This window comes from Strix uralensis, chromosome 20, assembly GCF_047716275.1.
Source record: "Strix uralensis isolate ZFMK-TIS-50842 chromosome 20, bStrUra1, whole genome shotgun sequence".
In the NCBI taxonomy this organism is placed as follows: domain Eukaryota; kingdom Metazoa; phylum Chordata; class Aves; order Strigiformes; family Strigidae; genus Strix; species Strix uralensis.
Window position 1 is genome coordinate 4,607,083 of NC_133991.1, and position 25,813 is coordinate 4,632,895.

Sequence of the window (25,813 nt, forward strand, 5' to 3'; positions counted from 1 at the left end):
CAATCCAGGCACAAGCGACAGCCGAGCACAGCTGGCTCCTACTGCACTAACACAGCTGCCACCATCATGCCAGAGAGCAGAGGATTTCCATCCCATGAACAGCTCAGCCTGCCATTAGCATCACTGCCACCCCCGGTCATGAGTTCCTCTACGGAAATCTTGTCTGCATCTCTCAGCCTGGCACGTTAATCAGAGCCACAATCACACCTTCAACTTGCCGAGTGTCCGGAGTTAAGCAAAGACAAACTGGACAGGGCAACCCATCTCTCTGCTAAAGCACGAGACGGCACGGAGTTAACAAGGCTGCCAGGGAGCTCAGCTACACCCCAGCAGTTCAGATATGCCACAGCTTTTGTAGTTGACGAGTTTCAATCAAAAGTGAACAAAACTCCCAAAGCTTTTCTGAGAAGCCTTTAATAGTTACCTTACCAAAATGGTTACTCAGGCTATTCATGTCCAAGAGAATGGGATTTTAACATGTAAAGTTTTATTGGTTTTAGTCATAGTAATTTTTGAAAAAGGCACCTAAAGGCAGCTAAAAAAAGCTCTTTCTTGAAGCTCCAAAAACCAGAAACAATACTGACATAGTGATACAGGATTTTTTTTCTTTTGGAGGGTATTTTGACCAGCATCAATGTTCCAAGTTTCTCTGCTTCAGGTAAAAACACTTATGATTAACTTTAAACAAGCTCATGGTGGCCCACCCTCCTCAGCTGGATTCAAGCAGCCTCAGAGCCACACGCCTCTGATCTCTTGGGAAGTTCAGCTCCAGACAGAAGTTCTGACTCAGCTCCAATGCCTTTATCATGCCTTTGACTAAGGACCATCTTCCTGACCAGGCCTTTCCTCAGCAAAAGATCTCCAATAGTCTTAAGAGACAGTCCTGGGATTGACCTTCACAACAAAATGAATCCAGGAACATTTAACAGGTCTGTATCCTAACTGGTGAGTCAGAAGAGTAACGTGCGCTCATTGAAGAAGGACATCCACATGCCCTCCCTGCTAACTGTAGTATCACTGACATCATGTTTTATTATGGTTTCCTAATCAAAATGACAAAATTGGATCCAGACCAGTGTTCCAGGGCTGAAAAGACAATGATGCTAATCCTTCCAGACACTGTCTTCATCAGAGCTGCTAATATATCATTTAAACAATTTATCAAATTAGCAACAGGCCGTATCTCAATCTGGCTGCTGCAAGTCAGACTCCCTCCAGCCTGAGTTTGCTCCTTGCCCCGTATGTCCTCCCTGCTTGCCCCACAGCAGTTTCTTGCTCTCAGCAAGAACCTCTTAACAGCTGTCCTCAACCCAGGGCCTACGGGCAATGCACTGCTTGCAATACACTCCAATAATGCTGAGGAAGAAAAGAAAAATAAAGTTGTGTCATTGAGGCCAGGGGTCAGCAGTGGCTGCAGATGCCTGCTTGAGAATATCCCCAGGCAGAAACCACTGAGATGATGCTGTCTGTGCTGTCTGCTTAAAATTCTGATTTACCCATCTAAATTTATTCTCAGCTGCTTTCCAAAGCTTTTCCACAAGACAGTGCTGCTGACCAAAGGGTCGAGGAGGGAACGGTAAGTGCTCAAGTGCAGCAGGCTGGCATGGCTCCTCTGCAGGGCTCCCCGGCCTCATGCAGGGTCCTGGTGGAGCCGTGAGGAGAGAGAGGAAGGGGACCATGGGCAAGGGACAGACACAGAACACTTTCTTTACTCTGAGGACCTTCAACTACTTTTAACGTGCTGCATATAAGCTAACTCCACACTGTTACTGGATGATACCAGCTCCAAGAAATTGGAGCTCACTTTTACTGGACAAGTGCTGCTCGCTCTGGTCTGAGCTGTAGCTGCAGACTGTATCCAGCACGCAAACAGAAGCGGCCATCCTTTCCCTTCGGGAAAAAAGTGGGGTTTTTTTCCCTTACACTCATCCACCCAGACAAGGAGCCTATTTCTGCCCAAACTGAGCGAGGTAGAAGCTGTGTTTTCCCACTACACGTAATTTAGCTCTTCCGAGCACTGATGACAGAAGATTATTGTACAAGACTTGATTTACAGAGGGTGCTTTTTGCAGCAGCATGCGGGTGTGGGTCCAGCCATTACATATCCCATGAAACAACGATCTGTAAGTACAAGGGGGTAAATGTGCACACCTATGGGAAATGCATGCTATCGCTTACTGGGGCTGTGTCCCAGCTGACTGCCAGGGACAGCGTTCAGCAGGCTGGTGGTAAGGTGGAGATCTGGCTGGTGGCCAGGTTTGTCTGTGAATACAACTTAGTGGATGTTTGTGGCAGCCGACCATCAGCAGTTTCACCTGCCTAGATACTCACTACATCATCTGTGAATGCCAGAACTGGCTTTTAGGGTGAGGGGAGAAGAGAGACAGCCAGGAACTATAGGACAGTCCTCCCTATGTGAAGTTACGTGAATTTTTATAGTTTCTTTTAACCCAACCACTTATCTCTGTGCCTTCCCATCCCCACAGCACAAGTCAGCATTGCACAGGGACGAGCGACAGCGCTGCTGATGCAAAATGTGTGCACATTTATCTTCCAGGCACCAGTGAGAAAATAACGTCCTAGGGATGTGGTGTAAGAGGAAAGCCTAGAATTACAGCATCCCCTCCTGAGGCGCTCTCTGATACAAAATCCGCCCATGTTAATAATATAGTTTGCTCCACCACAGGCCACTTACAACTCCTATTTAATGACAGATATTACACACAGAAGACAAGGACTGGCCAACGCACCAGCCCAAATGAATGCTTAGGAGGGTGTGTACAAGCACAAAGAGCCTCAAAGGGTTAATGTGGCAGCAGGGTAGGACAGTTGCTTTTGGCTATTTATTTCCTCTTAGTTTCATGGCAGTGACAGGGAACACTTGCTCCTGTGACAACTGGAGTCACAGTGTATTTCACACCACACAAGGGCAACAATCTTGTATGGCAAGGAAAGAGCTTGGACTAGGACACCTCGATGTCTCTTGAATCCTGCAAATAACTGGAAGACTGGACTTCCCACTGCCCATCACAAACCTCCATAGGGGCGGAGATCCATCATTCCCACACTCCCATGCAAGGTCTCGAGCTCTGCTGTACACTACACTCTCCAGTCATGACACAGCAATTGCTGGTCTCCTTATGGACTGAGCTGAAAGCAGGCAATGGAATAAAAACACCTTCCCTGAAAATATCACCTTGGTATCCTCCAGAATAGGATCCTTCTCTCTTTACTGCCTGGTTTGCAATAAGGAAATAAGTCTTGTGATTTTTTTTGTCTGTAAAGCCCATACAAGAGCATCGCGGCACCTCTAAGACCCCAGCAAGCTGGGAGAGCTCTGATGGTTAACTAGGAAAATGAGGAGCATGAATCCTTCCTTCGTAACACCTCACATGCCTTTACAGCAGTAAAGCTTCAGTCTCAGACACTGAAATAGCTCAAAGCGAGCTGACAGCAGCAGGGCAAGTCGTCTCTGCCCAAAGAGAAGGGCTTAGGCTGCAGATCTCCTTGCTGGGGAGCTTCTAATGGAAATGGTTTTTCACTCAGGTGGTTAAAGACTTTCTGCAGCTTCAGGCTGGCAGAGCAGAGGGCTGGGGCAGGGGCATGCAGGGGGGATGCTAAAGAAAAGGACATGATTAGTTTATTCATGAGAATTTTCTGTCATTTGCCAGGAGCCAGAGGTTGTAACACACCACAGGCAAAAACACTTCACAGCATACAGAGCAGAAAATGATTAAAATCACATGCTCAGGGGGAGCCCAGAATCTAATTCCACCAGCCTAGCCAGCCCACCACGGCAGTCCTGCCCCTCCGACAGCCAAGGCACTGCTCCCTGCTCCTGCTATTCCAGCATCTATTCTAGTTTTGGCCACCTACAAGTTCTAGCAAAATCACAAACCTAGATTCCGTCTGAAGGGTATCTAGGGCACATTCCACAGCAATAGAGTCAATCAGCCACTGGGACAGAACCTGGCCCTTAGTCTTGTTTATTACTACATTTCAGTACTGAAGATTGCAATCCCAGTTAGGAGACAGAAGGATGGCTGAAGGGCAGAATACCTCTATTAAGGGGAATTTTTTTTTTTTTTACATTAGTCTTTATTTAGATTGACATACTGAGAACAGCCACCTCCTTCCCACCCTCCTTAAGAAAGCAACAACATCTAGGGTGGAATGAGTTCAGCTGCTGAGAAAGCCTCCCCCAAAGCATGTAAAATACATTTTCTTAGGTGAAAAATACAGCAGAGATTCCTCCCAATCAGAAAATGCTCCACTGCTCTGTTTCCATCTCACCCTGCAGAAAGGCAACAAGCCAGCCTCACATTAACAGCAGCACTCCAGCAATTATTATAATTTGGGAAGCCCCATTCTTACTAAAGCAAAGGTTAATTGTTCCACATTCATTTACCAGACTTCAAGAGATGAGTTATACAATATTAGAGTGAGGTTTTTCATATTTTTAATGCAATTTTGGCATCTCTGGGAAAAAAACTGAGTTAGAAAGTGCCAAAGGCAAATATTATCTAATTCTTCTAATGGAAAGCTTCTAATGGAAAGCTAAAAGTCACTGTTTGCGACTGCTAGAGAGTCAGAAAGCATCTCAGAACAAAGTCACTGAAAAGCAAAAATGTCTTTGAGCTATAATGGACTTTAATGAAGTTAAAGAAAACCACTAGCAGGAAATGACCAGAATGCAGAGCAGTCAGGTGTTGGTGTTACAGACCTGGAAGGGACCCCTGCAACCTTGTGCTCCATCCACTGGGCAATTAAAAAAAAAAAAAAAAGCCCTCCCTCACTTGAAGAGCCTTTGGTGGATCCCATCTGCCTAAATTGTCAAAAAGATAATCTTTCAGGAGAGCATGGACTAGGAGTAATAAAGACAACTAAAACTGTACCAATCTATAGAGGACATGAGCAAAGATTTACTCAGGGAATTTGAGGCAACTCAGGTTAACCCAGAATTATCGATTATGCATTCAAACACCAAACATGATTAGTTGACATCTCCATTACTAAAAAAAGCCATCTGCCAAGCCAAGCACATGTTACTGAGCTGTAACAGCAAGTTATTCCTTCTTGTTGTCATTATCTGTTCCTTTCCTGGACCTCTGCTACTGCTTACAAACAATTCCTGATGTTTCTGTAAGCCAAGCATTCCTGCTAGAGCCAGTGAGATGCTGAGCTCAGCCCAGATTCACCCTTTTGGAGCTGTTTATTACACTAACAAATCATAGCACAAATTTTATCTTATTACATCTGGGGTGGACAAATTAGCAGGCAGGGAGGGAGGGCTTTTAAGGATGCACCTTCACAACCAACCAAAACCACCCCCAGACCCCCCAAAAACAACTCAACAGAAGCCAAGGGGAGAGATGCTAACAGTTTATATTGCATGGGTATGCTGAAATCTCAGTCTGCGTGGGCCCCACTGAGGTAAGCAGAGTATTAAGTGGACAGACCCTGCCTCAGTAGGCTTACAGTCAGGAGAAGAGAGGGGTTAAACAATTAAGTCTGCAGAATGCTATTCCATTGCCTGGCTGGTTCAGAAAGAACAGAGCCAAGTTTACTGTAGATTTTATATTTTGCAGTTCACCTTCTATGACTGCTGCTCCTAAAATGGGAAGGTCTCACCTGAGCACTCTCCCCACTCCCTGCAACAGGTAAAGGACAAAATGGGAGAAAACTAAAAAAAGGAGGAAGATTCCCCACATTCCTTTTTCCCCGTATGTGGTTGTATTTGTAATGCCAGAGATGCCCAACATTTGGACACAGCAGATCCTGAAACCCTCAGAGCAGATTGTGCTACGTGAAGTTTTGACTCAGAAGACACATAGGATCTGTCATAGCGGCTCAGTGCTCCCCAGCCACCTAGGGCTGCTCTAACGTGGCCCAGCTGCCCACAGTCCCCACAGGGAGCAAAGGAATCAACTCCATCAGCTTGGGCCACTGCCTGCCCAGGGTTGCTGCTATCGCCAGCAGAAAGGCTGCAAAGGCCTCTGACACCCCCATGCACACACTCCTCCTGATTCACATCAGCTGTGGAGCCAAGTTCTACCAAATCCCCATTATTAACCCGATGGCAAGTCTGTCTACACTCCCCTACCACCACTACTGGTATTGAAACCAGGTGCCCCAAAAAGGAAACGTTACACAGCCAACTTTAAGTGGGAGCCACATTGCCCAGGATACGCAGAGACTAACCCTCTGCCAGCTGTCATCACTGTCGGTCAGAGTCACCTTTATCTTTTAGATCCAGGGATGTTACTGGGGATACAGTCACAAAAGATCTGTGCTGAAACACGTGGCTCTTCCAATATTTGATATCACAGTGTGCATCATAAACTAAACAAAACTAAACTCTCCTTTACAGAACTGAAACACTAAATTCAGTTTTTCCATGTTTTCTTCCTTCTCTACCTCCACTACTCCTTTGTTAGGACACAGATTGTGACAAGCTTGACAGAGAACTTCCAGTAAGCCATTCTCAGTGCAAGTGTGGCATTTTGGTTTAAAGTCATCAGGTACTATGTTCTAGATAATGAAAAAACAACAGAAATCAGATGTCGAGAACCCATCCATCAGTACAGTGATCTCTCCCAAACTCCTGTCCTTTAATAAAAATAATTGCAAGTTCCTTTCTGTACAGGAAAGGAGTTGGTGTGATATCCAACATATAAAATCTGAAGCACCAAAAGGGGAGTGAGCATCTAGGACTGATTCTTGCAAATACTTGCAGAGTATGTACGACCACATGCAACAAGACACTGTTGCAAATTCCTCGAAAGCCCTGATACACACATTATGGGGAATATCAGTGGATTAGAAAATAGTCATTAATGATTTTTCTTCTATTTCCCTCTCATGTTTGAGTTGCTCTCTCTGACCTCATTCTACTGCTCAGGACTTGTTCAATACAAGAAACACTCTGGAATATGTTTTTTTGCATAAATGTGAAAGAGAGAAACAAATCCAGAAGACACAGCATCCCAAATAACAGTGAATGCAGAAGTTCAATGCCTGCTTGGTCCAGGCATCCCCTTCCAAGACCACGCTCTGTCCCACACCTCATCACCAACTCTGTCCTCCTTTTGCCTTGTCCTGAGCCTGGCCAGGAGCACTCAGGAAGGGGACAAATTCTTGTCCTTTGCCTTTCTAGTGGGACCCCACGATCAACTCACCAGCACGCGATCTCCAAGCCGTAAGTCCTTCTCCCCTTTTTTCACAGACCCACTGTCCGAGAGGTTAGATCCAGACTCGTTGCCCGTCTTCATGGCGCTGTTCAGGACGCTCTCCCGCAGGGGGATGACGCGAGTGGAGAGAGGTGGTGTGGCCGTCCCCGAGTGCAGTGACAAGTTCTGAGCCGTCAGGGAGTCCACGGAGGGGGCGTCGCTCCCCGAGCCCTCGGCCACCGGCTGCCGCGTCAGCTTGGATGGTCGCGTAAAAATCCCCTGCAGTGGCTGGCATTCAAAGTAACGTACTCCACCGACAGAGCCGTCATTCTTACCCACCGGGTCATCCAGAACGACCCCTGCCCACTGGCCTGGAGCAAATTGCGTCTCCCCAAGATACTGGATCACACCTGGCTTCACTCCATTTACCCAGACACGTTCGCCCACCACAAAGTCTCCCAGGAAATCATCGCCCACCTCGGCAACCTTTGAACCTGACTTCTCGGCGCTGGCGGTGGAGGTGGTACCCTGCTTGTGTAAAGGTGAGCCTGTGAATCAAGGGAAAAGAGGTTTTGGTATGAGGAGAAATCCTAGAAGGCAGCCAACACACCAGGAAAGGGCATTTACAAAAAGGAAACATCTGGGACAATGACTTAGGTTGCAGGTTTACACCGGGAGAAGGTTAAAACCTGAGCGACCCCCTTACTTACACATCTTCCTTGGCGGGAAAGCAATCTGCCCAGAAATCTCCATCTGCTGCCCAGTTTCTGCAGGTCTTGCACGCAACAAAGAATCAACCCCATGTCTTCATTCCCCTTTACAATGCACACTTACCCCAGTCCCATCAGCACCAAAGGGTATTTTGCATTAGTGTGAATAAGCTCAAAAGGACAGGAGTGGTGTAAGTGCTTATGGATCAAAAGGAGACCAATGCCCTGCTGCTTTAAAGAAAGATGCCAAAGTCATCCTTTCATCCAAAAATAAAAAAAGAAGAGGAAAAAAAAGAAAAAAGAGCAAGGCACTGATGTTTTAGTACCTGGCACTATGAGAACTCCATGTGTTTGGATACAGACAAACAGTCCAAGCATGGACAGTCCCACCAAGGGCACTAATAGCTCCTGTGGGACCATGCAGCTGCCTGTGCAAATTACTCAGTTTTCCCAGCTGCTGCTATGCCCTTTGCTGGAGCAGAACCCAGCCGTGAGCAGACACCTGGGGTATGTTCCATATAAACAGCATATCTATAAACAGGAAGCATCCACAAACCCCTGCGTGCAGCCTTCCCAGGGCTGACACGCCATGCACTGAACTCAATAAAACTTGCAATAAGGAACGCTTTTATTCCAACATCAGCCTGTCAGGCTGAAGCCAGACCTCCAGCAATGCTTCACTGCACTGGGAGAAGGAAAACTGCAGGTGATGCTGGAAATTCACTGTCCCCTCACACTCTCCAGCACACCCCTGATCAGCCAAACTCTCCGTAATACACAAAGAGGCCCTTTAATATGTGACTGACATCCAAAGGGGAACAAAGACAACCCAAGCAAATGACTTATCAGTGACACCACACTGACCTCTGTGTCAAACTATCACAAACTTTGGGCGTTCAGCCTAGGGCCCAGGGGAAGGAAAGACATACGGACTTCATTAAAACTTTGGAAGGTTTAAGGGGGAGGTTAAGTAAAGCCCTAAAAGAAACCACACAAGAGACTGAGGAAATAAGCTTGCAAAATAAGATCCAGCAAGTCATATACTGTGGACCTTCAGTTATCCTCAGCTCTTGGTAGCATGGAGGTCCCAAGTGTGCTTCTCCCCGGTGCAAGGACTGTGCACATGAGACTTGGACCCACACACCCTGCACTCAGTGAAAGCTACTTGGACTCTTAGCCAAACTAAGCTGAAATTTCTGAGTGCCATCAACCAGGAAAGGCTAAAGCACACCCAGGAAGAAATTTTTATCTGCTACCAGAGAAAGCTGACAGAGAAAGCTTACGCAGCTGCAGAGACAAGCCAAACTTGAGTGCTTATCTGCAATGAACTGTGAAACTTGTTCAGCCTCAGCCATCACTATGGCTCAGCCTGCACCATTTCTACAGCTTTCAGAAGTAATGGGCCTGACAGTTCAGGCTCAGCTCCTAGAAAGCCTGAAGAACATAAAAGCTCTCAAACCAAGATACTTCAAAGCTTTGCTAAAGGTCTAATGTCAGGGGAAAGAAAAGAACATCAGTGCTTCAGCACTAGCATGAAGAATTTACAGTTTCTGCTAAACCAGCTGTGTTAAGAGGGATTAATACTGACACTTTAGTTCTTAGGCTCCCGAGTCAACACTCTTGACAAATCTCTATGGCACAATTGCACCAGTTAGTTTGTGGCTCCTGAAAGTCAGCAGTACCTCTGGCTGGTCTGAACCTGATCTGAAAGGAGAATAAGACATGATCGTACAAACTCCTCTTATGAACAGAATTGACTCCAACCTGCTCAGCTCACTAGGCTTGGCAGGCTGGAGCTGGAATAACTCTTGAGAAAATCAGCCAAACGGGGCATGCACAGCACAACACATGGGGCATGCTCAAGAGGTCCATCCCATGACAGGCACAGGAAGGACAGTGGCATAAATACTGTTCCCAGCTGAAAAGGTTAGTGGCAACCGAGACTGCAGTGCTCCTGGCAGAGCTCAGCCAGCTCCCTGGGAAAAACCTTCTCTTGGCCTTTGGACCCTGCTCTGAAAGCTTCCTCAACCTCACATGTTCTTCATTAACCTCTTTTTTTTTTTGGCAAATGTTTGACATTCAAGCCTGTGTTACCCTCAATCTTGTAAAAGACAGTACGTCAAAGTGTGCTCCATTAGAAGGATGGCATTACATCCAAGAACCGGTTTCACCTTAAAAACTGAGAAACAAAGACTATAAGGATGCTCAGAGCTTTTGATCTTTACAACAGACTTTAAATAAAAAGGAGTGGTAAGGAAACAGGGCTCCATCCATGTGAACCATAAAAACAGCCATAAGCAGAAAATAAGGCCACCATTTTCATTTTAATACTTAATAGCACAAGACAGTAAAGCAGCCAGATTAAGAACCAGCAAGCTGAATTTTAAAAAGACTCTTTCAGTTTAATAACTAGAGGTGGCTACAGGAGTTTATCATCAACAACGTCTGTGGTATGTATCTGTCTCCTTTCATGGGTATGAGAATAAATAAAATTAGAAACACAACTTACATCCTGGTTTCATGCTCCACAGAGTGCCATAACACACAGATCTCCTGTTTGCCATACACATGCAATGCACCACGTGGAACAGCTGAATTAACTCTGCTGTAGAGGGAACTATAAGCACAGAAATTTTGGGGGGGGTCTGCATCTGTATTCACAAAAGATGAAAGCTGTTTTTCTAGTCCTGCTGGAGCCTGAGTTTCAGCACACTAGCAGTCTTTATTATGGCTGTTAGTTAACGATCAAGATACAGGTTACGTTAGCTCTCAAACACCTCTGCAACACGGCTGGGATAAGCGAACCCTTCAGCAGTGAAGCTCAAGCAAAGAAAGGCAGGAAGGCTGCCCAAAGCTGAACAAACAACGCAGCAAGATTTAAAACTGTGTCTAGACTCACTATATTTCACTGCAAGAGCAAACACCTTCAAAAACTGACTTGGACCAGAGGGGAAAAAAAAAAAAAAAAAAAGAACAGTTCATTGGACTCTTGGTACAACATTGTGTTCCCCAAACAGCCAAACTGTTGTGGGACTTCATACACTCCATTTGGTTTAGGTGCCTGTCTGACAGGCAGGGCTGCCAAACTACAGTAATTATAACATCTCAGGGAAACAATCTAATTACAGGCTCCCGAACAGAGCAGTGCAGTCAGATTATTATTCTTTAGCATGAGGTGAATTATTCAAAAAGATAGGATTTAAGTGAGGAACTGCCAGAAGGTTCACCTTCTTTATTACAGCCATGTTATAGAAACTTGGTATTTTACATGACCTTAATTACCCACATATAAAATAGTAACTAAGGCACCAATTTTCCCACAGTGCAGCTAACAGGCTTTTTGTGCACTATGTTTTCAGAAAAGCCAAGTTACTATGATCAAGCTAAACTCACTCTTCTTGCCTTCAGGTCTGATTAACTAGATGGCCAGACAACATCCAGAATAGTCCAAGTAGACTAAGCTCTGATCCTCCCAGGTAGGTATCTAGTCACCAGCCCTTCAGAAGGCAAAAGGCAATGATGAACAACTTGTCTTCAACCCCATGAGTATCTTAGGATAGCCCAAAACAGAGATCAGCTGACAGCACTACTCTCTATGACCTGACATCGGGAGTTATCCACTCTCCAAGCAGCTCTTACAGCTTTGGGGAAAGTCACCCAAGTGCCCAGAATCCCTGAGCTTTCTCCAGCCTACAGGCAAACTAAACCAGTCTATGCATGTGTCACTTAGCTTTGCTGTTTCTGGAAAAGAAAAATTATCTTGTTCTAGTCAGACTCCCCAATTAAACACCAACAAGTTCCAAGAAACTCGTTAACAGCAAAGTGAAGGTACAGATCTCAGGTATGAAATTGAGAACAGAGTTACACAAGAGAAGCAAACCCAATAAAATGTAGACTGAGTATTTCCTACTCCAACCCTGCCATTATTTGGTGATGCCAATCAAGAAGCCACAGGAACTCTTTGCATGTCACTATTCAGCATCTAACTCAGCAGCTCACCTGGAGGCCAGAGATAGGGAAAACTCTTTCTTCCTCGGTCCAGGAGGATATTCCGCTGCTGTTCTGCCCAACACAAACCTCGCTTGCCAGACAGGACTGTGACAGCAGCTCCTCCCTCCCTCCCTCTCACCAGGACCAGGCTTCAAGACACAACAAGCAGTAAGCAGGCTCTCTTCCACTTGGGCTTTCCAACTTTACAACCCTATTGTGTTCATTAGCCAGCTCATTCTTTTCAATTTAAATGGTCTTCCTGTAGGTCACAGCTTTCAGGGCTGAACAACAACTTATAAATCAAAGTCATACACAGCATCCGCTAAATGCACATCTTATCCAGCTCTAAATCTCTATTTTCCCTTTAGCTTTTGTAAAGCCCACACATGACGCATTAATAACAACCATGGCAGACCTGATGAAGAGGGCCCTTTTTAGAGACTCATCCCATCAGTTTTAGGGGCCATCAGTGACAGGGTACCCCACACTGACAAGGCACCAATACTTCAGGAGTCAAAGAAATTCCTATCAGCCAAGAGCTGGAGAGGTGAAAGGTTTTAACTGAGACTTCAGCCTGTTCACATGGCTCTTGTTACCGTGTTAATGAAAGCCATGTGTCCAAAATCCTTGCAAGCACGAGGACTTCTGCAAACGTGGGATGGACCCTTCCAGCTCTTGAAAACATCTTGAAAACAGGAAGGGGTGAAGAGACAGCTTCATACAGTACAGGGGTAAGAAGCCACCCTTCAAGTAAACTCTGAAAGTTGAAGCAGGAGGAACAGAGCACTTGCTCTGCTGCATCAGCTGGAATAACCTTCTTTGCAGGATCCCTGATGAGATGCTCAGCCTCTGCTATGTTTAAGTGCCATCCACATCCAGCAAAACCATGCATTCCCTCACTCCCTCCACATCTTTCGACCTCCCACAGTTGCTCATTTCTTATCACCAGGCAATTGAAACAAAGGGGAAAGGAAACTTGTTTCTAAAGGGGAGGAGAGAGAGGAAGAGAAAAATAGTTTAGCATGAGAAGCAGTGCATAGTGAGTGTTGCCCTTGTATTTCCTACTCCCTGCAGAACCCTTTTGTAATCTTACTGCTCCCGAGACACATGCCAGGCACCCCAACTGCCAAAGGAATCAGAAATGCAACAGCCTGTTGTGTTGCCATGGGAATCAGGAGACAGGCAGTTAATTGATAAAATGGAGGCACATTAGATTTAAAAAAAAAAAAAAAAAAGAAAAAAGATATAGCAGAGTAGCATTTCATGCCAGGAAGGGAGGGAGAAATGAGAACACACATGATATTCGCAAAAGTATCCCTAGGAGAGGACTTTTTCCTTCTCGATTTTATTTTTCAGAGGTTTTTACCCTCAAATCCCACCACATCACAAGACAGCCTGACATGCAGCACAGAATTGCCTGTCCACTCCTGGGCTCTGTTCCCTCTCCATGGCAATCAATAAACTTCTCATCCACTAGCCACCAAGAAAAGCTGTACCAGCCTGGCAGAAGTGTCACTGTCACAAGACCTGAAGACACAACACCCTCATGTCACTGGCCCATGCTGTAGATACCACTAACCTCTGAGAGGGGCAGCATGCCTTGCCCCTTGTATCTCTCAATGTGCAGCCCTGCATCCAAACTAACTATTCAAAAAAACTTTGGTACCAGCTCCACTCCCTCCCAGCCTGGGCAGGGCTCCAGGACAGTCCTGTGACCAGGGGACCATAATGCTCATTTGACAGATTTTGTCAGCGGGAAAGCCCCACTGATGGCCACAGGGGTGCCAGCTAAAAGGAATAATGATGTTTTTACTGCCACAAGGATTAGGTAAGAGCCTAAGAGGCATTAGAGCAGCCTGGCTCGCTGTTTGGTTCAATGCTCAGGCGATGACATGGGGATGGGGTCACAGCTGGGACGTCAGACACTGCCCCTGTTCAAGCTCCAGCCTGTCCTCAGGGCACTGAACATTTGTGGTGGATAATACTTTCCCATTCAACAGACCACCACTCTCCACTACAAGCTGGAGGTGTGGAAGAACAGTGAATTGTCTTTAAAACCAAGTACCTATCAGCTCCTGGCTGTGTTTTTTACCCATTGCTTTTAGATTGCAATTCCTCTAAGCCTCTCTGGGTCTGAAATATCATTTAATCTCCAAGCGTAACACTACAGAAGTTCACTAACTGACGGAGAGCAGAGCTGATTAGAGCTTCCTCTACAGAGAAGGGAATGAAGGACAGTCCAGAGCATCTGTTGTCAAAGACTCAAGCCTCAGTCCCTATTAACTACAGTAGCTGGTCTACCAGGCAAGAGATGAGGAGGTACAGCCTGCTGCACCTCCAGGAGCTGCCACTGGCACAGGCAGGAGATGGGGCTTTGCTTGGCAGCACCAGCTACGCAGGCTGACGGGGTCTCCCACGGGAGAAGGGCCGGCTGTCTGCTGCCTTCACAGCGCTCTGTGATGGTGAGGCCTCACCACATGTTATTTGTAGGTTCCCACACAGGGATTGGAGCTTCTCAGAGCAGCTTGGATTACATAAACATGATGTTGTTGGCAATCAAGTGAAAACCAGCCCACTCTGCCATACCCAAATTTAAATTATCAAGGCCAGCAATGAAGCAGCTGTTTTCTGCAAGATTTATCACGGCCCTTTCAAGCTGCAGGATAGGGCAGAAATAGAGAGGGAAGAGGTGACTGCAAGAGAAAGCAATGCTTTGCAGGTGATAGCCAAATCCCCGGGCAGCACATTGTGGAAGGAAACAGCCCAAGAGATTTATGGCTGACTTGGAAACAACAACCGAAAGCTGTACAAGTTCAAAGCTGAAAAGTTGGGGCTGTAATCTGGCACAGAGACGAGCTCTGCATCTGGCACCCTGGAAATCTACTGCCCCTGCTGTTCCCTGGAATAACCCCCACGGTGTGGATATTAAGATGTGATACAACTTCAGCATCACTGGCTCTAGCTCCTTTGAAGAGAGGAGATGTACCTAGAAAGAAACCTGTGATGAGGAGGAAGGAAAAGAGGACAATAAGAAAGTGAACAAGAATTATGAACGAGCAAGCAAAAATCAAATGAGAACCACTGCAAAGTTGCTTTGCATTGAATGCAAGGAGATGCCCATTGAGGCAGATATTTGTCTTCACAAGGGCAGCTGGGAAGGGCACTGAGCCTCAGACAGACGTACTGAACAAAGGTTTTCTTATAAAGGTCTCATTAAAGAGGCTGACTGGTACGAAATCTGCTCTGCCACAGGCGAGACGTGCATTCTTCGTGCCCGCTGGAGATGGGAGGGATGGAGGACCCTGGGGTTTACCAGCTATGCTAGGTCAGATCCAGTGTAATTTTTAGAAGAACAAACAGCAAATATGTATGTTATGTGTGAGGAATTTAAGTTTTTTTAATAAACAATGGTATTCAACAAAATATGCAAAGCAGATAGGTTTTGGCAGCACAGGGCACTAGGGAGGCAAGTGACTAGTAGAAAATGCACAGGGTTTCTTTCACTGAGGGATAATTAACTCGCAGCATATGGATGGATCTATTCATTTCAAGATTACAGTCTTAACTTTTACATAATTATTATTTTTAAAACCATAAGTATATTCTTTCAGCATCCATGTTTCAATACACTAGTCAACGTTTTCCAGTCTGAAAACAGGGCCCATCTATCACACCTCTGGGAGCAGTAGCCTGTTTTCCCAGAAAATAGTGAAAACAAAAACCCCATAATTTTAAGGGTACTTCAGGTCTGACATAAAGAACAGAGCACCCATGCCTTCCTCCCCAGCTTGTACCACCCCTGCCTCTAGAAGTAAGTCAGACACATCTGAAAAACTAGGACTATGCTGAAGTAACCCCTGGTGTATTACAGAATAATACAGGCTTCATTCTTCCATAAATAAAGTAAAATCGTTTCAGCTAGAGAATATTCCACTTGGAAGCATTATTCGCTTTATTCACTATAGCTTATTCTAACTAGAGGATATAGTTTTCCATTTAAACAAACCCTTAGCTGTAAAGATTTGATAAGTCCTTCCCCCCCAGCCCCATATCCAAACTGGGTTAACTTGCCCAGACCATTGCAACTACTAAAAGACTTCAGGACAGAAAGAAGCATTAGAAAGCGGGGTAGCCCAGTATGGTGGTAACCCAAGAGACAACCCCGAGAGCAAGAACACCAACTGGGGCAGATGCACTTACAGGGATGGCTCCTACCCGGCGCGGGGAGCTTCCTTCCAGCAGCCCAAGCGATGCACCGCGTAACACAACCTCCCTCGAATCACCAGTACGCACTCAGACGCGTCCCCAGCCCTCCGGTTGCATAGCTGTAGTCACACCATATGTTCAGCTTCTTTATCAATCTAGCACAAAGCTAACTTCTTTGAGTCTTTTCTTTTCAACGAAGCACGGAAAAGCTTGGGAACGAGCTCAGTCTAAACCTGCCATGTCTGCAAACGCCGGCACATACATATGTGCACAGTTGTCCGTGGTTTCTTAGGCTGTGGGAACTTTTAAGGCACAAGCGTGGTTTCGGGGCTGCTATTACGGAAGTGAAGACAGCTGCTCTCAGTGAGCTGATCCGATGACAAAAAGAAAGAAAAGGAGGCAGACACAGGTCTTTAATGAGACATTTATAAACGATTTCCCAGGCAGAGCACTGGCAATAGCAAAGAGAAAGGAGCAGTCTCAGGACACCTTCTGAACTGGAGAAATTTATCTTGAGTACCAAACATTGTAAAGAGCAGCCAAGCAAAGCATAGTGCTTTCTCTCCACCAGAAAAGCAATCAATTCACAGCCTTTTTAAGTGTAGGATTTTTGCTCAGGCATCATTCCCACATAAAACCCACTAGGATGGACTCTGGTGCTGTTCCTAACCAGCTACAGCACTAACTAAAAGAGATGAGCAGCCAAGCAGTACATTGCTCAAGCAGGTGTACACAAAGGCCATCCACTTACTCAGAAACGATGGAGTTAGCTCACTACTAATAAAATGTAGAAGAGAAGGTACTAAAAAAATAGCCTGGCTTGGTCCATCAAGAGTGTAATTATTACTCTACGATCAGACTGGAGCCAGACCAGGGGATCAGCAGCTCCATGAACAGCCTGTACAGGGAATGTGATGCAGAAGTTGCTGTGTGTGCATAACTCGGGGTATTTACTCACAGGACATAACCTGAGCAGCCATGCACAAGCATGTGGCCATACCTCTAACAATCCATGGGAAAGGAAGGTTAAATGGCCAGGAAAGATGCTAGTTTGACTCTGACTTTGGCATAGACTGCCTTTGGGCATAGTACTTACTCCAGCTATATAACGAGCGTTATAACCCTCTCTTACATCCTTACTCAGATGATCTGGTTACCCCACTCAAGTCAGATCAGCTCTACTGTAGCACAGCATTTTGCCTGGCCTGACAGCTGATGAGTTGTGCCACTCATACCTGTGCTCCTCAGCTCAGGACCAGCAGCACTTCAGAGGCCCGCAGGCGCCCAGCTCAAGCTTAACGCATCCTTTCATTCAAGCCAGGGGTGCATTTGTGCAGCTGGAAGTTACGAGCTCAGGCAGCAAGTGCTTTGCTGGCACCTGGGAGGTGTTCCCTATGTGAAGGGCTAGACATGGAGCAACAGACCACATCAGTAAGATCTTCCCTACTCTTTCTCTCTTGACTGATAACAACTCATTTTTACCTATTGATCCTCAGAAACATTTCCTAGGTACAAGCACAAGCTCTTCTCTGAGTTTCCAATACTATTTTGCTCTGCTTCCCTCTGGCAGGAGTTGGGCTAATCTTCACAGTGATTGCTCTTTGCAAGAGCTCACAGCCTGCAGCTGTGAAAGGTACTTTCTCATGCCCTGTCTGCAGCTAGTCCTGAGGGGGAAAGTACAAAAATTTAACACCTGACGTAATAACGAAGGGGGATGCTTGGTTAGCTCCTTATCAGCATGCTAAGAGGCTTGTTTCCAGTGTAACCAGCTATCCTGGAAGACAGCAGAGTTAAGCCACTGTTAATTGAACAACTGGGATGGTATCAGCAGAAAGGCAAGCACCATGCTTTCTGTCTTTTACACAGGTTTTTTCCCTTCTCAGCAGAAATATGACAGCAATACAATTATACTATCCCTTTGAATCATCCATCCGACTTGCCTGAAAGAGGGATACTTCAGGGGCCACCTGCAGCATCCCCAGGATCCCAGGGGAACTGTAGGAAAGGTAAAGATCCAACATCTCTTAATAGCTAAACTTGCACACAACCCCAGGGCTGCGCTGTGCTGGAACACAGCTTCGATTCATTACTTCATCGGCCATTTATTTTTGCAGCCATACATCCATGCGCAGATCACGCAGACTATACATCTCCCGCGAAGGGCACACAATAGCCTGATTGTACACAGATCCACACTACACAGAACGCAGAGATCGTCAGGCTGGTTTTGTTTTGCCTAATCTAATAAAAAGGATATTTGAGAGCAGATTAACACTGAGTCATCTACTTTATTCCAAATAGCTGTCTTAAACAGCTAAGTATCCAATTCAAAAGGCAATGAGCTGTACACAAACAGGCATTATTTGCAGAAAATGCAAAGCAATGATTTGCAGTGAGTATCTAACTTCATTTTTTTTATTTTTTGAGAAAAAAACCCATGACTATGATCCAGATCTGACCCTAAAAAATATCTGAGCTACGGTATGAATGTAGAAACCCACAGCAGGTATCTCAAACCCAAGAGCTGTAAGTCTCAGTGATCACCAGCAATGACACGTTATACCCTTTCCAGGGGTGGTGATGGGTGAAGGGAGAAGCGGTGGTGGTGAAATCCATCATGTGGAGTGAAAGATCGTGGACAAAGTTGTGGGAGTTGCCTAGTTGAGCTGTACAAAAATCTCAGCACATGGTCCCACCAGGCACCTCGACTACCCTTGAGCACACAGTATGCTCCCAATCCCAGTACACCTTACTGGTTTGAAAGACTCGCATGTGAACTATCCCTCTCTCTTATGCCACTTCTTCAGAACTTTATCAGATGATCAGTTTTATGCTTTTACCCTCTGAACACACCTGTCCAGGACAACAGTCAACCAGTGAGGATGATGTCCCCAAGCCCTTTTTAGAGATTTTCTCAACATCATACCATCCTTATCTAAAATTTTTTTGCTCAAAGTCTGCATCAAGCCCTTCTAACTTCTGGCAGGTTTCTTTGGGCAAATACCTCCAAATATAACATCCTGCAATAAGCAATTCTGTGAAATAAATTATACAGCAACACATAAGGCTCCTGTCATCTTCAGGGATGTGAATCCTGAACAACTGTACAGGTTTCAGTGTGAAATAAGACAAGCACACCTCAAGTGCAGGGCTGAGACACTTGCCCTATGTGCTCAGTGACTGTAAACCCTCAGCCAAATTACAAATGCACTAATGTTTACAGACACAGCACTTCAGTCAATGAAAAGGATTACAGGAAGCAGCGTCAGAGAGGGAAGCTGCTGCTCCTGGTGCCAGGACCGGGAGGGCAAAAGGCCAGAAAAACCTGCTGGCCAGGATAACTGTTCCACTTTCACCTCTGACTCACAGGATGACATAGGGCAAGACCTAGTTCTCCAAGCTGTCTTGTGTGTAAAACACAGATAATACTGACTTACCTCACAGCCCCAGGCTTCACAGGTAGTGGTGAAGCATTCAGAGTATCTAAACAGAGATGTTTCATACGTGCATAGTGGGCTTATAATTACAGAAAGTGATAAGGACTTGCAGTTTGTGCTTGGTAGGAATTCATAAAGCAGCTTGGGAACACTCCTGCAGCAGCAGTTAACTCCTGTGTAATGCTGCCCTGCGAATTAAAGCACCAGCAGTGTGCTAGATCACACTAATTTCTGAATTCTCAGTGTAGGTTTGTTTAAGATACTCAAGGCAAAGTTCATCACTGCCTTCTTCTACAGCCATTTAAAATCCCCATGCACAAATATATTCTTTCTCACAAAGAATTCTGTAAACAAGACCATGTGAGTAAAGCGCTCTGCTGCACCCTCCATGCCATCCACGACCCAGACACAGCACACACGTTTACTGTGCTGTAAAACAGCACTGCTGAAACAGTCACATTTTGTAGTAGAGAGGCCATCAACTGTGTTCTGAATGGAGCTGCTTAAATCACAGCCCAATTTTGACAACTCATTATTTTATAAGGAGTATTGCAATACATGGAGTTTTCTTACAGACCTCACTACTGCAAAAAAACAATTTTTCTTTTAAGGGGATATTACTTTCTAGCATCTTTACTTAAAAAAAGTAAGTAAATATCCTACTGAACCAAAAATAGAGAAAAATACCTATTCTAAATATTTTAAGTCTTTTGTGGAGACCAATTCACCTATTTAACTGTTTGCAAGGAGAATGCTCACATGCAAGGTCGATGTGTGATAGTTAAATCCCACCAACAGCCAACACTATGTAACAACAGCCTGATGCCACTGTAATCCTATGGATTCTCATCCTAAATCCATCTATGCCAGAGGGAATCCTTCTTTTGATTTCAATGAATATTGGCTCAGGCCTCTAATGATTAATCTGCTCTTGCAGGATCAGTTCAATTGTTCAAGGCAGAACATGCAGGAGCAGATTCTGCCCTGGAGCTTCACCCTTACTCCAATGGGTGTAACCACAAGCGTACCAATGTTACTGCAGACTTACACCAGCCCAGCTGAATGGGATTTGGTTCATTATATTCAAACCACCATAAACTGAACATCTGTGGGAAGCAGATTTTCTTTCCCTGCTGTTCTGCGAGGAGCTACAGACAGAGAGAGCAGGAGGGTGTCTGACCTCCATATGCCTTCAGTGTGCGCTTGCATCTCATTCTACAATGAGTGCACTGAATATTAAGGATTAACTATATCAAACCCTTCTAAGAGCATCTAATGATTAAGACAATTAAAATCAGACTCTCAGTTGTCTCTAGATGTCACCTATAAAGCTGATTAAATCAAGATTGATTCAATGCCCTTTTATATTGCTTGGAAGACATCAAACCATTTCTCCTTGAGAGAGGAACACTGCCAAAGGTCCTTCCCCTCTTCAAGACGGGAACCAGAAGCAGGGGTGGGGGGAACCACCACCTCCAAAAACCCCCTAGAAACCCCAGTACAAAACATATTTCAGACTGCAGGATGGCAGACCACATGGCTCATGAAAGGGACGTGTAAGCTGAATACAAGCCCTATGCAAATAGTCAAACAGTTGGTCCACACCCATGCCAGAAAACATTTGGCTTCTGGATACATGGTGGGGATTAGAAGCAAATATGCAGGGTCTCATGAGAGCATCCGTGTCCATGAGTGAGTGGGTTTGTATAGTGACATGACCTACACGCAGGGCACTTCAGTCACCCCACAGTAAGGATGAATAAACACGCTCAAGCTCTAACGACCACTCAGCAAGGCTTCTCGGGTGGTTGTCACAGTTCCTACACCTCAGCTGTACTGACCATCAGCCACTGTGGTTTCCCTGCCAGCCTCACTCCATTCGAGCTGTACATCAATCCTAAATCAGCAAACCAGCAACTCTCATTTGCAGTTTTTCCTGTGCAGCCCTTGAAAACACACTCTTGTTTTCTTTCAGATATCCGATAACTTCTCAAACAAATGACTGCCTGTGTGTAGGTGGATACTGTAGCTCTTACTACTAATTGATAGATAATCTGCTGATACTGTAGTAGTCAGAGGTATTTGATCTTAAAACATGCTCGTTGGCACCTCATCCTCCCAATTCCCCTAGGAACTGAAGTTGCTGTGTACACAGACCCACTGAGATAAAGCAAGACCTAATCAAACTTCAGACACCGATGACGCATTTCCAGTGAGGAATATCCACTCCCGCTTGCAGCATGGATTTAACTGAGGACAGTGATCAGATGAGAGCTGACAATACTGATCGCTCCATGAGGCCTGAAGCATAACAACAAAACCAAATGTTTGCTAGAAATAATAGCAGCCTCTGGCCCCACAACGTGGGGCCTTTTCTCTCAATTCACCAGTGCACAACACCCCAAGTTAATACTAATCAAGAACCACAAAGCCTTTGAATAGACAAGAATTAGCTCCCTCTGTCTGTGCCAGTCAATCAGCTGCTCCGGACACTACAATCCCATTTCTTTTGTTTCAGACAAAACAGTAGTTTAGTGTCTTTCATATTTATTTGGGAATGAGAATTAATAGATTGATACAAAACCAGACAGCCTCAGCACTCTTTCTTGCAGCTTTATAAAAAAGCCTGTGTTAAGAACTGACAAACCATCAATGAATAACCTGCCCAAGCTCTCTTATTACCAAGGCGTGAATTCCTCATCAAGGACACCTTCCCACCATTTTACTGCAAAATAATCCTAGAGGCAACAGAAATTACTTCTTATTGCTATGCATCCAGCCAATTTACTCCAGCAAAATGCTGAGAAACCTGAGGGGCTGATTTCTAGATAAATAAAAAGGAATGAAGTTTGTCCACTGAGGAAGGTAAGAGCAAGGGAGTAATCCTACAGAGGAGCTAAGGTGGTGGTGAGATTTAGACTCCTCCAGCAGAACTCATGCAGGTATACAGCTCATTAATGATGGGGCCCAGAAGTATGCAAAGAGACTCATCCATATAGAATTGCTGAGTCTCTGAAACTAGAAGCAGCCCTCAGAAGGTAACTGCATTTCTAGAAAACAAATCAGACAACAAAGTTAACTCCCTCCCTGCCCCCCCAGGAGACTCAAAACCAGATTCAACCCTGATAAAAAGATTATGCCACACAGTTTTCAAAAGAAACCTCCTTTAATTGTGAAGAGGGACCTAGGATGTAACCCATGGAGTTCAGTCTGTCCAACCCTCTGTTGGCCTCTTCTCCGATGCTAAGAGTGATTGATCACATTCAAGTTGGGGTGACAACTCTGATCATGCATCCCACCTAATGCAAACTCAGCAACTGCACCCAGCAAACCCATCCCAGCTGCTGCCTGATCAACATGAAGCTCATCCCCTGGGCTCAGCAGCTACCATCCCCCAGGATGTAACCAGCCTCAGCCCGTTAACGGTTTAATGGTCAGTGGGTTAATGGCTGGACTAGATGATCTTCAAGGTCTTTTCCAGCCTACATAATTCTGTGATTAGCAACCAGAAACCAAGCACAACTAACTGCCCCAATAACTAGCACAACTCAGGTTTATAAAATCCTCATTACAACAGACTTAGTTAATCACCCTATGGAGCCAGTCATCTAGTGCTCTTCAATGGCCCTGTGAGCACTCCAGTCTGCTTCACTTTTATTTTTAGTGAACAAAAGTGTCATAGAGTGTTTGTAAAGGCAGACATTATGCCAGCAAATATTAATAGTTCTGTGCACTTACTTTTCATCAAAAACAATGTATGCACACTTACATGAAAATGAGAAGGCATTCCCAGGGTCCTAGCAACACTGTATAGTTTAGCTATCAAAGTACAGTTTTTGGCAATAAAACTGGGCACCCGCTGAAAAACAGTTTTGATACTCATAACCATGCCTAAATATGATATTCAAGTCATAGATACTTGCACCTGCCCATTCCGAAAGACAGGATCCATCTGTAAAATTCAAGATCTAGGCTGGATTCAGACTGGATGCATTTAAATCTCACAGAAAATTAACTGGTCTGGACTTTTTTGCCTCTAGCGCTGAAGTCCCAGTGTTGACCAGCTCCATCTGCAACTACTAATTTTCCTTTTTTTCTCTCCTCCTTTTGCCAGAATTCTTTAATTGAAGAAGATATTTAAGAAGCATAAAAAACACTGTAAATGAATGCTAGAGCCAGCTGACAGGAAAATGCAGTATGAAAGGCAAGACCTTCTCCTCTAACCAAGTTACTCTAATGCTGCTCTGAGCAGACAAAAAACACTCTGAAATGTGAACACTTCCCTTCCCAGCGGCTTTCACCTGTTCCACCAGCTGGGAGGGCTGTGTGGACCCATTCATCACAGCTTCCATTCTCTCTTCATCTTACAACTCCAGGCAAAAGCAGGCTTTTCCAGGAGGAGGGTGGGAAAGGAACCAAGACATGTGAGCTTTGTAAGTAACAAAAAATCCAAACATTATATTGAGCCCTTTATCAGTGACCCACACCTTTGGCACAGAAACTTCTCTTGCACATGGGGTTAAGAGCAGTAACTTTCTTCACTTAAAGCATGGGAAATAAGCCAATGCATTTGTGGGAAATCCTCTCCTGAGACAGCTAAAGATGAATTTTCAGTCTGGTTTTAAGGAAAATAGTTACCACAAAGCAGCAGTACTTATTTTTTCCATTGATCCAGCTTTATGGGAGAGAAGGGAGAGGCATCGTTGGCTTGGACACCACTCACTGAGGTTAAGTTTTTCCAATGATCCATGTCAGGTGCCAGTTCCCCACTGACTTTCAGTGGAAATGACAGCTCTCCTTCACAAAAAAAAAAAGCCCCCACTCACAACAAGCCAATGCACCTAACCCAGAATACCACCAAAAAAAGCCCTTATACCTCATGGGTCTTTGAAAGGGCCAGCTCAGGGAGGAGACACAGTAACTCTCCAGTCTAGGAAAGTTCAAAGAGGACACTCCACAAGCTGGTAGAAAACAGGGCCTCCAAACAAGTTTTCAGGAAAAATAACTCAGCTTGTCACACATGCTACAACCACACCATTATTTATTCTCTGTAGAAACCTACAACCATGAATTGTGAAATCATATATACGTGCATACACAGCATCTTACATTTGCATTAATCCTCTGTTCTGTTACCTAAGATGTGAGTTGTCAAGAGTACATGGAAATGTTTAACAGGGTGCATCTCCACTGCCTGGGAAAGGAAAAGAGATGCTCAACTTTCTACAAAATAGTATGAACAGAGTGCTGGGGAAGAGAAGAAATCAAACATCTTTGTGTATTTCAGACGAAGAATAAAGGAAAGTACATCTACTTGCACTTTTGCAGACAGGACTGATCAGCTTATGGGAAGGTAGGAAGAAGAAAGCGTGAAGTTTTTCAAAATTGATTTGCATCTAAAGGCCCTCTGACAACTCTCAGATACAGCTGGAGAACGAGCATCTCCTTCTGACATCCCGTCTGGAAGATATAACTTCAATGTGGGGTCTTTCTGAGCCAGCCACAGGCTATACACCAGAGCCACCAGACAGCTCAGAGCCAACAGACTCTACATCGTTACAGTTTAATTCTGCACTTTATTAGACCTATGGTTTCTTTTTGCAACTATACTTCAAAGCTTTTGAGATTTCTGTCTTCCTCCAAAGTAGCAAATTCATAGACATCAACATTGCAGCTCTGTATTTTGTAATCCAAACCGCACTGGTTTTCTTCCATTAAGCTGCAGGGCTCAGAAGGTTCACCAAATGCCCAAGAAAATGGAGAAGCCCCTCTCAGCATTTCCAGCAAGAGGCAGGTAAGTGTGGAGGTGACACATGAGTTCAGAAAAATCCAACAGGCTCAGATGCCCCTGGAGTCAGGCAAACCCTGACAGTCTCCCAGGAAGCACTCTCTGCACAGACAGTTCACAGAGCTCATGCAAACGCCCAAAGGTGGCACAGAGCAGAGCTCATGGTTTCTGCAGGGCTTTTCAAACGCCTCACATACAGCCTCCTTCATGCAACTTTAAGACCTGATGTAAAGCTTGGTATCTTTAGAGGATCTTTCCATCCCAGCAGACACCCTATATATCACATGAAGGCACTTTCCTGGACAGTGACAGAAGAGGGAAGCAAAGCAGAAAAAGCCCTTTGCAGTATTTACATTAAACACACAAAAGAAAATTGTTTTCAGCCTGTCCATCTCTGCCATTGTTTCTCTGTACATCAAGAGAGGCTGCAATGCTGTGACACTGAGGAAAGCACTCAGTGCTGGCTGCACACTACCAGATCTAACAGCCCTCAGGCTGCCATGAGTTACCTCC

At 45.1% G+C, this 25,813-nt stretch overlaps 1 protein-coding gene across 5 annotated transcripts in view; it reads right to left on the reverse strand.

Moving 5' to 3' along the window:
* Window positions 1–25,813, reverse strand: part of CLIP2 (CAP-Gly domain containing linker protein 2) — a 79,992-nt gene that overhangs the window by 34,872 nt on the left and 19,307 nt on the right. For all 5 annotated transcript variants that reach the window (XM_074890551.1, XM_074890554.1, XM_074890553.1 and 2 more), the window contains exon 3: window positions 7,179–7,717. In XM_074890551.1, the coding sequence (XP_074746652.1) occupies window positions 7,179–7,717 (539 nt within the window). The remainder of the gene's footprint in view (window positions 1–7,178; window positions 7,718–25,813) is intronic.